General features: G+C 45.3%; 1 protein-coding gene across 1 annotated transcript; it reads left to right on the top strand.

The window, feature by feature from the left end:
- Positions 1-569: 569 nt before the first annotated feature.
- On the top strand, positions 570-16,300 carry prdm1a (PR domain containing 1a, with ZNF domain). Its single transcript, XM_050046004.1, has 7 exons — positions 570-787; positions 4,113-4,457; positions 7,440-7,559; positions 9,014-9,266; positions 12,702-13,780; positions 14,077-14,205; positions 14,328-16,300. The coding sequence occupies exons 1-7, from the start codon at positions 761-763 to the stop codon at positions 14,901-14,903; spliced, it is 2,529 nt and encodes an 842-aa protein (XP_049901961.1). The 5' UTR covers positions 570-760; the 3' UTR covers positions 14,904-16,300.
- Positions 16,301-16,521: the final 221 nt, after the last annotated feature.

The raw sequence follows: 16,521 nt of genomic DNA, 5'->3' as shown, positions 1-16,521 counted from the left end.
TTAGGGAGACAGAGTGAGACAGAACTTAAAGACAAGGAAGCACGGGCAGATCAGTCCTGCCCCCTACAGGCAGAGGGTGCGTGTGTGTCTGTGTGTCTGTGTGTGTGTGTGTGTGTGTGTGTGTTTTCCTGGGGAAGAGAGTGACATCCTGTGACAGTGACTCAGTCGACACACACACACACTCATACACATATGTTGTTTACCCATTTGAAGCTGTTAACAGACATTTCCCACACACACACACACACACACACTCAAAAAACTTTATTTTGATGCAGAAAAGTTGTTGTTTTGTGTGTGTGTGTGTGTGTGTGTGTGTGTGTGTGTGTGTGTGTGTGTGTGTGTGTGGTGTGTGTGTGTGTGTGTGTGTGTAGCTCATTGCCTCAGGTGAAAGCGCCTGCTGCTTCTTCCCCTTAAAGAAAAGTGTGTGTGTGTGTGTGTGTATGTGTGTGTGTGTATGTGTGAATACAGGGGGGCTGTGCGGTGGGCGGAGCCAAGAGGAGGAGGATCTCGTGTGGGCGTGGCCTATCGACAGAGAGAGGCGGTCCTCCTTCCAGTTTACCCAGATGGATGTTGGTCACTGTGAGACACTTGAAGGCAGGACACTGAGTGGATCAGACACTCACACACACATACACACGCACTGAACACACGGGAGTATCGGAGCTCGGAGCGGGACGGACCGAGGAGGGAGAACTGCACCTGTCCCACACACACACACCAACACACACACTTACAGAGGATCCGACCCGTCGTCCCTATGTGTGGATGGGACCAAAGTTACACGGTGAGTCCAAACACAGGAAGAGTTTTACTGAGTTTAACATGGAGGAAAAAATCTGAAGAGTTTTTTAAAGTTTTAAAAATAGGTTTTTATTTTAATTTAAATTCAGAGATTGCGTTAAATTTCTGGAGTATTTGAAAAAACAAAAGCAGTGAACTTAAGGAGAGTAAAACTTAATTTTAAGCTTTATTTTTTGCAACTTCTAAGGTTCCTTTGATTCAGATTTTTGTCTTGTTGGTGTGTGTTTGTGTGTTTGCAACAGAAGGTTTAATCTCTGTGATTTCTGGGTAAATTTAAGTGGTGAATGTTTGTGGAAATTCAAAGAAGTTTTTATTTCTGATCTTTGTTAAAGTTTTATTTTAAAGCTGTGTTGCTGTTGAGGTGCTGCTGGTGTTTGGATTGAAATTGTGTCACCTGCTGTTTGTTGGTGGTTTTCCCTTAAAGTGAGTTTTAATGTCTTTGTTCAGGACCTCAGTTTTTGATTTGAAGCTTTGATGCAAACTTTAAGACATTTGTGTTTTAGTGAGGACAGCTGGACTCAGGTGGACTTCAGTTTGTTCTCCACACATTACTGTGAATTTGACTTTTTCTCCTGTTGGACTTCACTGAGTGAGTTGGATGTGTTTCTCTGAGAGGTGGTTAAACAGCTCACAGCTTCAACTTCACTTTTTTCACCTTCATCTGGAATTCTTGTGACTGCGTGCACACTCAGCTTTTGTATTTTTTCAGTTGGTCTAAATGTGCGAGAGGTGAATTGTTTCTTGGTTTTTGGTTTCACTATTAGTTTTCGATGTTGCAGCTGTTATGCAAAGAGGATTGTGCTGAGAGCTGGAATATTGAGAAACATTTCCATCTCTGACCACTTTTAATTTGCTTCATTTAAAAAGCAAATGGGGCAGAAACTGTTGCTCTGCTGGGCTGAGCTCTGAGGGGAAGAGGTGCAGCCGCTGTCGGGGAGAAATTACATTTTCATGCTGGAAAATTTCTAAGTTTTGAAATTCAAATGAAGAGGTTTGTGGTTTTGTGGGATTTGAATGTAATGTTAATGAATTGCTTTGCTCCAGTCTGATGAATTTAACTATAACAATGAGTGTGCAGCAAAGAACTTCAGCTTTTTAATGTATTTTAATAATTTAAAAGTCATTTTATTGCAAATTTAGAACAAGAAAGTTGAATGAAAGATCATAAAAACATGAAACTTATTAAATGAAGCATGTGTGGCTGTGTTTGGCTCCTGAGAGGAATCAGAATGTGAACATGTCTGTTGTTATGTTTGAAAGTCCTCCTCTTCGTCTCTTTGTGTCATTTCTCGCTGCTGTTTTGAGGGAAAGTCGTTAGCTGTGACTGGAGCCAGTTGGATGTGAAATAATTTTCTTTCTTGCGGCTGCAGAAGAATTCAGTGTGGTCACTGAAGATCTGCAGCTTTCCGCTCGCCTGCGTGGGATGAGCAGCATGTTTTTCCCTGAGTGGATATCTGCCTCTGTGTGTGTGTGTGTGTGTGTGTGTGTGTGTGTGTGTGTGTGTGTGTGTATGTCTGTGTCTTGGGTGGGATCGCGTTTGAAGTTTTGTTTGTGCTGCTGTGGCCCCCCAAATGGAAAAGTTTTGGCGCTCCCTTCCTCATCGCCCCCCCCATCCATTACCAGCACACACACAAGCACACACACGCTGGGAGTCGGGATGATTTGCCGGTTCCGCTGCAGTGCCACTCTGCTTCCAATTTTAGCTTCATTCAGACACAGACAGCGTTTCCTTCCTCTGTCTTCAGCCCCAGGAAGAGACGGGAGGAGGGGGGACGCAGGGAGGATACGGATTTTAACTTCATAATCTGCTTTCACACATACAAGCTGATAACTGACTTACACTGTCTCTGTCTCTGTGTGAGAAGTGGACAAACACAGAGAGCAGGACAAAAAGAAGATGAAGAATGCAAAGGAAAAGTTAATTTGCTTCAGAGAAAAAAACACTGATGGAAAATTGGAGAAGGAGACTTGAGTTAAATACGTGAAATAATTGTAAAGAAAATGTGCATTTAATGGAAAATATTCAGCAGTTGTCGTTCACTATTCAATATTTCAATCAGCTGATGTGTAAAAGTGTCAGAATTGGTTTGAATTTATTATTTTATAAAGCATAAATGCCATTAGTTAATAACATAAAACACACTTATCTTAAAATCCCATCAGTTTGAGAGTAAATTCATAATAAAATGACGGATTTATATGTGAACATGAGAGGATTTCTATCACTGTGGATGAGACACGTGTTGAGTTCCTCTTTGTTCCTCTCTGATCAAAGCTTCATATCTCCGCCTGACTTATTTTACATTTTTACGTTTTAATAGACAGATAAAAAAAGAAAAGATCAACAAGAAATCAATCAGTGAAATTAATCCTGAGGGCTGGAATCATAAACAGGTCATATTTCTTATTACACCAGCCAATAAAAATCAAAAGCAAAACATTAGAACTTATTTCCAGGGTTTGGTTTTGATCCTTTTTGGCAAATTAAACACATGAAATATTTTTATTATCATCATCGTCACATCAAAGCGATAATTATCAGTCACAAACGATGCAGGTCTCATCTCTCATTGTTTTACAAATTCATGTTTTCTCCAAATAGCTGACAAGACAAACTGTTTCCCGTCTGTGTGTGTGTGTGTGTGTGTGTGTGTGTGTGTGTGTGTGTGTGTGTGTGTGTGTGTTTGTGACAGCAGTGTTAGTCAGACCCCCCTCCTCACTGAGTCACCCCACATAATAATCACAGCTCTTCCTCTCTTCCTTCTTCATCCCTTCATCTCTCCCTCTGTTTTGATCACCGTTAGTCTGAATCCTTTTCTTTTTGTCGTCTTTTTATCTCTTATCTTTTCTCCTCACTTCACTTATCTGTTTTCCACACAGTCCTCTGTCTCTCCTCTCTTCTTCTTTTCTTTTCATCCTTACTTCTTTTTCATTCTTCTTTCTTTGGCTCTGATGGTTTCCTTCCTTCAGTATTTCTCTTTTTGATCCTCCACTTCTTCTTCCCTTCTTTGTCTCTCCTTATCTTTTCATATTATTTTCTTCTTCCCTCAGCTCTTCCTCCTTTTTTCCATCGTTCTTTCTATCTATCTTTATTTACCTTCCTTTTTACCTTTTTTATTTTCCACCTTTTCTTCCTTTGTTTCCCATTTTTCTTTGTCTTCTTCCAGCTCTCCCTCCTTCCTTTCTTGTTTCCATGGAATATTTTTTCCTTAATTTCTAATTTCTCAATTTTAATTTTTAGAAATGTTTTCAATGAAAGAGATTGAAAATTAAAGATCTTTTTTTATCTCCCTGTGTCTCTGACCCAGGCGACCTCTCATAGCTCGGCCATGTTGACCAGTGAGGGGGCGCACACCATGGAGCAGGACGACACACATCACGGAGCCAAGATGGCCTCCACTGCCACCAACAGCACCGACTCAGACAGAGCAGAGACGACGGCAGACACAGACGTGGACATGGAGACAGAGACGGAGATGGAGGAGGCAGACATGAGCCGGTGGACGGAGGCAGAGTTCGAGGAGAAGTGCACGTACATCGTCAAAGACACGGCGTGGGAGGCGGGGCCAGACAGTGACGCTGTGACGACAACCAGAGCTGAGGCGTCGCTGCCTCGGAACCTGGCGTTCAAACACCCAGCTGACAGCAAGGAGGTCAGACTCACAAACACACACACACACACACACACACACACACACACACACACACTTTGGCAGACATACAAACTTTCTCTCCAGTCACACACACTCAGGCGGAGAAAGCCATCTGCACACGCTCGTGAGTCAGATGTCAGTCATGTAATGAAGAGGGGGTCGTCTCGCCATAAAACTTTACGTACACATTACAGAGAGGAATCTGTGTGTGAGTGGGTGTGTGAAAGGCCTGAAGCTAGAGTTTACACACTCTCTCTCACACACACACACACTGCAACTGTAGCTGTGTGTACACTGCGACCTCATCGGCTCGTATCCATGCATGAAAACTCATTTATCATCTGAGGGAATGATGACGGCTTTATCCCAAGTCTGTGTGTGTGTGTGTGTGCGTGTGTGTGCGTGCGTGTTTCAGATCTCATTGATTTCATTTAACTCAAGTCATTAAATGAGCTGCAGTACTCGTAGCTGCTGGCAGGGAGCGCAGTTCAACATGTTAACGCGGCACATGAGACGGCTTCTGTCTGCTGATGTTTCAGCTGCTCAGTCAAATTTAATGAGGATATAAAGTCAAGTTTGACCCATCAGACGCTTCACAGCTCAAATCTGCCGAGGCCTTTAAGGTAAATGAAGCTTTAGGGTGTTTTAAAACTCCTGAGAGTTTGTGTTTCTCAACACAGTTTGGAGCAAAATATCCAGAAACATGAGCTAGTAAAAATCAGTAACTGTAGTTGTGTATTTTGGTCAGATTTTGTTGCCAGACAGAGGAAAAAACTGGATCAGCACGACACATTTGCTCTGTAAATCTCTCTCAACTAATCACACAGCGGCCTTGTGACTTTCTGACAAACCTGAATGGATAAAGTTTTGGTCACTGATTGAACTGGAGGCTAAAAAGTCAAAGGTTGAAACTGAGGTTGGATAACAGTGAGGTGTTGCACAGAACCAAAATGACTCTCTGCTAATGTGAAACAGCGAAAAACAGAGAATGATTATCTGCTGAAAGTTGAAACATCAGATGTAAATTTGTATTTTATTATGAAATAAGAAATCACAGAACCTTTCTACAATGCTGCAAACACAACCCTGAAAACAAATAAAAGAGAGCACAAAACAACCTTTAAAATGTTCATTCTTTGTCCTGTAACAGATTTCACAGTCATCACAGATCAGTCACGAGGCTTCCCGCTAATAAAGTAAAACTCAGTGAATCTCCTGCTGCAGCCGATCATCTCTGCCGTGCTGTTCAAGGCAGTTTGAGAAAAAGTGCATGACGGCAGGTCAAAGGGTCGCGACTTTGGCAACTCTGACACTTTGTGAGTTCCTGAGCAGCATGATCACATAGATTTTCTCATCAGGGGCCTTATCAATGGGAAACTGAGGCAAGAACCAGAGAGAGAAGCTGATTGGCTATCAGCAAATACTTATCTGGTCTGGAAGAAGGGAAAGGCTGAGGACAGGAGCTCTGATCAAAGAAGATTGAGTTTTGGTTCAAGGAAAGAGAGGGAGCATTGTAAACGTCTGTTAATAAGTCAGAACACACTGTCTGGTCCCGCCGAGGGAAAAAAGGGGGAAGAGGGGATTTCCCGTGTCACCAGGGGTTTGGGAAAGTCGTGTGTTTGTGTGGGTTCTGCATGAAGAAAATGTGTGTGTGTGTCTCTCTGCCATCCACGGCTGGAGCCTGACGTCTAGTCGCCACATAATCCCTCGCTTTTCTCCTCTTCCTCCTCCTCCCTCTTGTTCTGCTCTTTGATTGAATCAGGCGAGAAACAAAAAATAAAAAGAAACAAAAGATTTATTTTTTCTTTTGAGTATCTGGATGTTTCCACATGAAGCGTCTGAAGTGGCAGCAGTTTTGGTTTGATGTGGCGACGAGTGGAGGTGTGACGAGAGAAAGAGAATTGAAAGAAGAGATTTTACAGTTTTTCTCCGACCACACACACACACACACACACACACACACACACACACACTCCAAATGAAGTGAAGCGCGAAGTTGGTTCATTAATCATCGGCGGCGTTGACAGCTGGCTGATAGTGTGTGAGTCTGTATTTGTACAAACAATATGAGTTAATTAGACTTAATGACACATATCACTGATGGATGTGCACAACAGCATGAAAACGCACACACACACACTCCATATCTACAGCAAGCCACGTGGTCAAAAACAAAAGAGCTACACGGGGTTATAATCTTGAGTTTTGAGATATCTAAAGCAAGTTACTTTGTAAAATTTTGTCTAAAGGTGGATTTATAGTTGTGAGTCACATGTGGCCTTTGTCTTTATAAGCATTTATACTGTGGTGGTGTGTCTGTGTCTCTCTGCAGTTACACCCTCAAAATGCTAGGTGGCAGTAGAGTTAATGTGAAGTGCTATAAAGTTGGATTGATTTAAAACACATTAATCACACATTAAACACACGTTAAACACACGTTAAACATGGCTTAATAGAGACAATTTCAAACACAAGTACACAAATCAACTTCATTTTCACTCACAAGGTTCACAGACAAAACAACTGTCTTATACTTAACACGTTTTCCCCATAAATGCAACATGCTAACATTATTAGCATAAGTCTATGGCATTTTACATTGCATAAATTAGCCTAGAGGCTAGTGAAGATTTTTCCCTACTCATATGAAGCCAGGAAACATCACACATTGGACTGAAAATGCCATTTTGGACGGAGGCTTTATTGTCTTAGCAATTCATTGTTATAACAATAAACAGGTCGTCATTACCGCAACCAGTAGTCACACTTATGGGGAGGTGCACATCAGGCGTGGCGTATGTGTCTATGCAGAGCCTACACCATTGGTACGGCGTCAGTCCATTGTAGAAGTATTAATACCACTCAAGACACTATAAGTTTTGTGTTAAAGATCACACACTCACGATCCACATCAAAGACCTCTTCGATCTTTTGTGTAACCCCTGTGTGTGTGTGTGTGTGTGTGTGTGTGTCTTGGTGCAGGTGGTCGGCGTGTGCAGCAGGGAGTACATCCCCAAAGGAACTCGCTTTGGTCCCCTGGTGGGCGAGATCTACACGGCTGACAGCGTTCGCAAAGACGCCAACCGCAAGTACTTCTGGAGGGTGAGCACACACACACTCATGCAAGGGAAAACACACACACACACAGACACACACACACTTCCTCAGAAGCCGGAGGGACCCCTTCCTGTGACGTCACGCACGTCTAAAGTCAGTCAGTGGAACAGGAAACTGGGCTCGCTGTTTTTCATGAGACAGTGAGACGGGGATGTGATGTCACCTTCACACAAATAACATGTCACACCGCGGTTCCTGTAAGTCCGCACGCGCACACACACACACACACACACACACACACACAGCGTTCGACAGAATACACTCCATCACTACCGGTAACTGACTGAGTGAGAGCACACACGCTCACAAACCACCTACCTGACCACTGCCCACACACTGGGTGTGTGTGTGTGTGTGTGTGCATGAAGAGAAAGAGTCAGTGTGCTGCAAACCACAAGCAGACATTAAATCAGAAAGGTGTTCCATTCATGCTCATATCTCACTTTCTCACACACACACACACACACACACACACACACACACACACACACACACACACACACTGAGCCGAGAGATATGAGAGAGTGAAAGAGAGAAAGAGAGGCAGAAAATGAGTCGGCGGTCCGTCCTTTCCCTTTTCAATATAAAAGAGGATCTCCTCCTCCGCGGCACTCTGTCTGTCTCTGTCCGTCTGAGGGGAATGAAAGGATGGAGGGACGGAGAGAGGGACAAGAGAAGAAGAAAGGTGGTTGGATGTAGTCAGATTTATTTTTAAAACCGGCTGGATTTAAAACTTAGTTTGTTATTTATCACTTTTTATTTGGTAAGTCACTTAAACTGACTTTTTTGCCATTTACTAAAGATATTTAGTCAAACCCTTAATTTTAGTTCATTAGTAACTAATTAATTTGCATTTTTAGTCAGTTATTCAGAATCAGAATCAGAATCAGAAATACTTTATTGATCCCCGAGGGGAAATTATTTATGTTACAGCTGCTCCTTGCAAGAGAGGAAAGATACGTATTATTTATTACATTTATTTACACATTTATTTCGTGGGTTTTGCTACTCATTTACTTTTCCCAGGCTACGTACTAATTAAGTGACAGAATTAGTGGAATTTTACTGATTTTTTTCAGTTAGTTACCCCCAGTTTTTAGTTACTGTCATTAGCTTGTAATTCACTTAGTCTGTATGTCAGTTTATCAGTGAAGTCATTCAGGGGAAGTGAATGAAGGGAGAGAAAAAAAAAGATGAATTTACATAATACTTATTTTTAAACAAGGCTGTTACTGCTGTTATTACAACTGAACGAAGTCATTTAATTTTGTTAGAACTTCTGTGTCGTCTGTTTTTTTATTCAAAGAAGAGAAAAAGTAAAGAATTGAAAACTGAAAATAAAAAGATATTTTTTTACTTGACTTATTTAATTGACTACAATCAATTCTGACATTTAAAGAACATGAGTAATAATTTTTCTAAACTCTTTTTCGCTCCAGATCTACGAGGGCCAAGAGTTCCACCACTTCGTCGACGGCCTGGATGAGACTCGCTCTAACTGGATGCGCTACGTGAACCCGGCGCACTCGGCGGCGGAGCAGAACTTGGCAGCATGTCAGAACGGCATGGAGATCTACTTCTACACGGTGAAGCCCGTCCCGGCCGGCGCTGAGCTGCTCGTCTGGTACTGCCACGACTTCGCCCGTCGTCTCCACTACCCGCCGTCTGGAGAGCTGATGATGCAGAAACTCAGTAAGTGTTTCAGCTAATAAATGAGTGAGACTTTGACTGTGACAGAACAGGTTATATTTATTAAACGTCTGATGCTCCGAGCTGCTGTCGTAAAAACCATACAATCAATAGACAATGTAGGTGTGTGTGTGTGTGTGTGTGTGTGTGTGTGTGTGTGTGTGTGTGTCTTGAGTGTGTCCTGTCGCCGCTCTTAAAGCCTCACAGTGTTTTTGAGTGTAGCCGTGTCTCCTTCCTCTCTGAACCTTAGCCTGTCATTATCTCACACACACACACAGAAAAGTACAAGACCAACAACCTTTCATCTCTGTCAGTGCCATCGCTGTATTTGTGTGTGTGCCAGTGACAGTGTAATTACACACACAGGGGGATATGGCCCCTAATGCCACAGTCTTACACACTTAAAGACCCGCTCTTAACATGAAAGCTCACACACACAACCTTGCTCAACCTCAATAAAAGCAGCAGAGACTGTTTGCATGACTGCATTTGTCTTTGGTGACCTTTTTATGAGAGAAAAGTTAGCGTCAGAGTTCTCCGTGCTCACACACAAATGTTTTACTGTTCTTCTGATTCCCTTCTGATAACAGCATGCACCCCCAGCTGCTAACATCAGCCCCAAACCTCCATCTAAACCTTTAAATCATAGATGAGTATTAGTTTAGCACAAAGCAGAGAGACACAAATTTGGACATGCAGCTCTGAAATGAACCTTTTCTTGACACAGCAGACAGGCTGCACTGCTCCCCTTTAGTGGAGCTGATCAAAGAGAGAGTGAGCTGAGAGGAAACAAAGACAGAGAGAGGGAGCTCAGGGCTTTCCAGGTGTGACTGCAGGTTAATGGCAGTGTTAAGGTGGTAGAGGGACCAGCAGACCCAGCCTGGGCGACTCCACTGCCCAGGGAAAAATGCGCATGACCTGGGGGAGAGGCAGGAGGCACTTCAGCCCCCCCCCCTCCCAGTCACCTCCCCTCTCCAAAGCCTGTGTGTGTGTATACAGCATATGTGTTGTCTTTCATTAGCTGCCTCTGTCATTTGGCCCCACAGGCTTCTGTTGACCTGCCAGTGACTCAAACACTGATGTTTACCTGCAGCAGAAACACTTACCTGAACTTGGCTGCAGTTTTGTCCATGGTCTGTTGAGCTTTAAGTTTCGAGCCATTTTTTTTTTGTCCGGTCTGATGAGTACGTGCCAAAAATGAGTCCTTTTGACTGTTGGATTGGAGTTTTGGCTCTACACACAAAGTCAGAAATAATCTCATCGGCTGAGTAAAACCAAGAAAACCACAATCTTTCTGACTAAGAAACGTTAAACCGAAACTCAGCCACAAGGGCAAAAGGTAAGACAAGAGGAAGCTGATGAATTCAGCAGCTGTGCTGCAGACTGAAAATGCAGTCTCATTATTTAATGATTTTGGTGAGCCCATCTGACCTACGAAGGTCAAACCCTGACCCTTCGATTTGAATCTGCTGTTTTTAATGCCAACGTATTTTTGGTGGTTTTGCTTCAGAGAAGATTTGTCTCACTGTCGTCTTCCGGTCTTTTTTTAAATCACACTCAGTGTCCCACGGGAGGGGGGCATCACAGTCTCTGCTCCAAACCAAGCAACATCCTGTATTTTATTCCCAAGTCGTGCAACAACATGTCAACTGCATCGTCTTTGTCTCTCTGGTTTTTGCTCTTTCAAACGCAGTCATAGCAAAACCAGACATCTGTGAGTAAAATGACTGAGGGTGCACCGCCGTCTCACTCCCTCACTTTCTCCTCTCTCCTTCTCTCACTCTTTTTATCGTCGTTGTGTAGCATTCTCTGAGTGTTAGCACTTTAAAGCACCTGTCAGCCGTGTGTGTGTGTGTTGTGTTCAAAGACACTGCTGCTCCACCGATAAAAACACTCTCTCTTCTCTCACATGCAGTCATAAGCGCGACATGCCAACGCATTCACACCCACTCTTTTCATCTCAAACACATGCTAGCTCGCACATACTGTGCATGTGTGTGTGAGTGTGTGTGTGTGTGTCGGCCATTTGCTTGATATATTTGCCACTTGAAAAGACCAGAGAGAAGGTGGTGGGGGGGGGCGCTGGAGGTGGAGTCGCACCTCCCACCCCCTCTGTTGACTACTTGAACTTCCTGGCAGAAGGGCCGTGTTGACAGATTGATATCTCCAAGATGGCCGCCCTGTTTGTTTTCTAGAAGAAGGAAGGAGGGAGGAGGAGGAGGAGGAAGGCTAACTGATAACCCCAATGTTTACACACTGCCGCTATACTCGTGATGCAGGGGTCACTGCCTGTGTGTGTGTGTGTGTGTGTGTGTGTGTGTGTGTGTGTGTGTGTGTGTGTGTGTGTGAGAGAGAGAGGGTGAATCAGGGGGAGTCAAACAAATTTCACCAGTGCTGGCACTCAGGATTAACTCTGACAACCTCCATCTCTCTCTCACACACATACACATTTACACGTGCTCACACACTTACACACACACTCCCCTCTGGGTGACCTCCTGGTAAAAAGTTGACTGGGCAGTAAACGAGCTTATAGATAATAGACGGCGGTGTTTTAAGGGCCCGTCTGAAGCCATTTAACAGCCGAGATGTGCTGTTCGCTGACTACCCGGGGCTTTTAGAGAGTGTGTGTGTGAGCTCTCCTCCTAATCCACTCTTTCATCATGCAGAGGAGACAGTAGGTGTGAGTGACTGAGGAGGAAGCTCGCTAATCTGACCTTTGACCCGGAAACAGAGTCGGTAAAGTCAGGAGAGTAGGAGCTTGATCAAAAATGTGTGTGTTCCCCAAAAGTGGAAAAGTCAACAAATCAGACAGAGGCCTTTGTCTGCAGGCGCCTCTGTGTGTGTGGACCTTGTCACATGGTGTGTGTGTGTGTGTGTGTGTGTGTGTGTGGAGGGCAGGTGGAGGCTTTTTCGGAGGATATCTTTAGCAGGAAACCTTCCATCAGCCCTGTCTGTCTGCCACCATTTTGATTTTATCTTGATTTTATAGGCACACACACACACACACACACACACACAGATATAAACACACACAATGCCCAAAGGCAGCTGTCACGCCTCACTTCCTGTCTTTTGCTCCCGCCCTCGCCCCTCATGCTCGTTCGTCAAATCTGTCACCTTAATTGGCCCAGAGTTGAGTTACTTATGGTGTTCCTAAACCCTGCAACACACACACACACACACACACATACACACACACACATACACACACACACCGTAGTCTACCACTTTCACATGCAGAGGTTAATCTCTGCCGACAGGCTCAGTTTTAAAGTAATCAGAGAATATTTTATGTTGATAAAAGTCATGATTTCCACTTTAAATGACAAAACTTGGGATCATTCATCAAAGGGCCTCGAGGGGAGGAATCACCAGGACTTTATCTTGATCTGCTGAACTCCCTCTGACCTCTCCTTTCTCTCTGTGTCTCTTCAGAGCAGTCTCTCTTGGAGGTGAAACAGCAGCAGGTGAGCAGTGAGGAGCGTTTGGTTGAAGCGTCCAGCCCGTCCCCCATCGCAGTGACCCCCACGCCGCCCAAGAGGGAACACAGCGTCCTCTCCATCCTGCGTGGCACCAACAGCACCTCCTCCTCCTCGACGAAGAGGGAGCCCAGCCGGCCGCTTCCCACCCGGCCGCGCTGTGCCGACAGCCCCGAGCGCCCCCTGTACCCTCGCGCCCTCTACCCGACGCTCAGACCCCACCCTCACATCCCTGAAGACTTCCTTGGCCACAAACCCGGCCAGCTTGGTTACCCCACAACTCGTTCCCCTGGCAACCAGTCTTCAGCCACACCCAGCCCGTCAGCGAGGAGCAGCCCTGACAGCAGCCCTCAGGGGAGCCCACTGGGTCCAGCGTCTTTCTACCCCACTGGACTGGGTTCTTACCCCGGTTACTCCCCGCCATCTACTCCCATCTCCTCATCCTTCTACCCTCCAGGAGCTCCTTACTCACGCTACCTCCTTCCCCATCCCTACCCTCTGCCTAGCGGTGGTGTCCCAACTGTAGGAGGAATCTTTCCCAGGATGTACCCCGTCTACAGCAGCCTGCTCCCCCCTCACGTGCCCCTCCTGCCCTCCGACACAGCAGGGAGGCGCTTCCTGATGCCAGACCACATCCAACCCTCCTCCGTCTCTGCCCACAGAGACTTCCTCCTCCCCAGGCCCACCAGTGCCTTCTCAGCTGCCACGTCTCTGAAGGACAAAGCAGGGCCTCACCACCCTTACCTCGCGCACCCTCACCCACACAGACCCACCCACGCCCCCTCCAGCGGCTCCCCAACAGCAGGCACAGCACCTCCCAACGAGAGGGTGCCCACCAAGCCTACCTCAGCCCTGCTGGGCAATGCCAGCGAGCATTGCACAGATGAGGAGGCAATCAACCTGACCAAGGTGAAGCGTGGCCCGGGCTCAGCGGGCTACAAGGCGCTGCCGTACCCGCTGAAGAAGCAGAACGGCAAAATCAAGTATGAGTGCAACGTGTGCAGCAAGACCTTCGGACAGCTGTCGAACCTGAAGGTGAGGATTGAGACAAGTTGTTTCTGTGTTTGTCTTTCAACATCTTGTCTGATTACTGACTCATTATCATTCCACTCCTTTGTACTGTGAAGATTACAGTTCATTATAATTAGGCCACAGAGCAGGTTTACTGCACCTGAAAGAGCAGGGCGTGTTAAAAACCATTTACAGAAAACTCACCAAGCTCTCCGTGTGTTTTAACATAATCAAGTTTATATTTCTTTACCACTTCGAAACCTTTTAGTTTGTTGGTTTCTCTGATATTTAACTGATCTTTCTCTTCCTCCTCTTTGTAGGTTCATCTTCGTGTCCACAGTGGAGAGAGACCCTTTAAATGTCAGACCTGTAACAAAGGTTTCACTCAGCTGGCTCACCTGCAGAAACACTTCCTGGTCCACACTGGGGAGAAGCCACATGAGTGCCAGGTAAGAAACAATGCCAAGGACGCTTTCTGACTCTTTCCCCAAAAGAGGAGTTGATAACGAGATATGAAGGTTAATTTGTGGGTTGCTACAAGCAGCTGACATCATCTCTTTGTCTCCTCCAGGTTTGTCACAAGCGCTTCAGCAGCACCAGCAACCTGAAGACTCACCTGCGCCTCCACTCAGGGGAAAAGCCCTACCACTGCAAACTCTGCCCAGCAAAGTTCACCCAGTTTGTCCACCTCAAGCTGCACAAGCGGCTGCACTCCCGCGAGCGTCCGCACAAATGCCCCCACTGCCACCGCCACTACATCCACCTGTGCAGCCTGCGGCTTCACCTCAAGGGCTACTGCCCTGCTGTCTCCACTCACTCTTCCTTGGAAGACGTGCACCGCGCCAACGAGGAGATCGAGCGCTTTGACGTCAGCGAGCATGCCGAGCGGCTGGAGCAGCTGCAGGGAGGGGTGGAGGTGGAGGCTATGCTGGAGAAGCAGGTCTTGGGGATGCTGTGGAGGGAGAACGACCTGAAGTCCCCCCATTACCATCCCCACAAGGGCGGCGCCACCGACCTTATCTCTGCAGGTTACGGCACATACGAGTCCCCGAACGAGACGTCAGTCATCAAGATGCGGCACAGCAGCCCCATCCCGCCACTTCCTGCCAACGTCACCGTCAAGCAGGAGTCAGAGGATCACGCGTGACTGACCTTTAAACCCAAGGACTTGGAGTCAGGACTGCACGACTCAGCAGACAGCTGTAAATAAATAATTCTCTACCTGGTCGTCGTCAGGAGTGACATCATGATTACTCCAGGTTTATCAGGGACTCGCGAACTCAGGGCTCAAGAGACACTGTCCCATGACTACTTAGCAGTTTTATTATACTTAGAGACAATCATGTACCCAGGATTTACCTTTAATGTAATTAATATAATGCTATTATCATTATTGTTGTTGTATTATTTGGTCTCGATTTTCAAATGTCTTTGTTTTTTTTTTTTGATCAATTAGTTGTTATATAACCTCCTTAATTTATTATACTTTTTATTTGTTGTCTTTAAAAGCAATAAGTGGAAGGGATGGTTACACTGACGGGATGAAATCAACGTTAAAGACTTATTTTGTTTTCTCTGTGGCCATTTCTCTGTAGATAGTCACTCAGTCTATGCCTATATCCGTCCGTCCGTCTGTCCGTCCTCTGACCTCTGACCTATAGAACCAGGGGTTTCCACTCTTCAGGGTTTTATCTATTTAAATTTAGGAACCAACATAGCAGGTTAAAAAAGGGTTTGAATAACTTGCCAAAGTGCGGCACATAAATTTGTTAACTTAGTGAGAAGAGCTTTATTTCAACCCTGCTCGATAGCTTCCCGAAAGTATGTCTGTGTCCTTTTTCTGATGCCTACTTAATTTAATTTGAAACTAAAAAGGGCATTTTTTGTATATTTTTCACAACGGTTACCTCAGTGTGCATGTGACGATACGACTGTGTGTGTGTTTGTGCGAGTGTGTGTGTGTGTGTTTAAAGGGACAGCTAAAGGTGGGAGCTTTCTATTTATTTTTGCTACTTGAAGAAGAAGAAGAAGAAACCAAACTGAACTGGAGTGCAGCTCTTCGTGTGGTCCAAAGGAGCGGCACCGCCCGCTAACATGTAGCACATAATGGACTCGGGAGGCCGGCCAGCCGCCCCCCCTCGTCCCTCCTTTTGTTTTATTTTTCTACAACACTGTCAGCACCCGACAGGGAAGTGAACCTCCTCAGACTGAGGAGGTTTCACACTTGACGCTAGAAACCAAAGTTCACTTGGCTTTAATTTCAAATGCACACCAAAAACCAGGAGAAAGGAAAATGAAAACAAGGGAAGAAGGACTCGAGGAATCAAATTGCTGAAGAAGGGAAGACGTACTGTGTGTATATGATGAAGTGTTCAATCTTTCGCTGTGGTCTCACGTTTTGTAGATGTTTTGTTGTTGTTGTTTGTTAATATTTCGGTTGAGAAGCAATGGCCCCTTCTTCAACCCCACCCGTCCGCCACCTTGTTGAACTGGCATACACCAAAGCACCTCGGCCTTCTTTTATGCACTGGCCCCCCCCCCCCCTCCTACTTTATAACTTCAGTGCCGATGCTTGCACCATTTACACTGTGTACAATATCACTGAAACTGGTCAGAACGGCATTAAGACTCAGCTTAATGTCACTAAAGCAACTGTGACTTTCTGCAGCAGTTGTACATCAACAATCTGAACTGTGCATCTGTCTCTCCTCTGTTTCATCATCTTTGTCTCTAACTAATGTTCGACCAAAGCGTCTCTTTCTCTG

This window comes from Epinephelus moara, chromosome 6, assembly GCF_006386435.1.
Source record: "Epinephelus moara isolate mb chromosome 6, YSFRI_EMoa_1.0, whole genome shotgun sequence".
In the NCBI taxonomy this organism is placed as follows: Eukaryota; Metazoa; Chordata; class Actinopteri; order Perciformes; family Serranidae; genus Epinephelus; species Epinephelus moara.
This window is presented reverse-complemented; position numbering and strand designations above follow the sequence as displayed.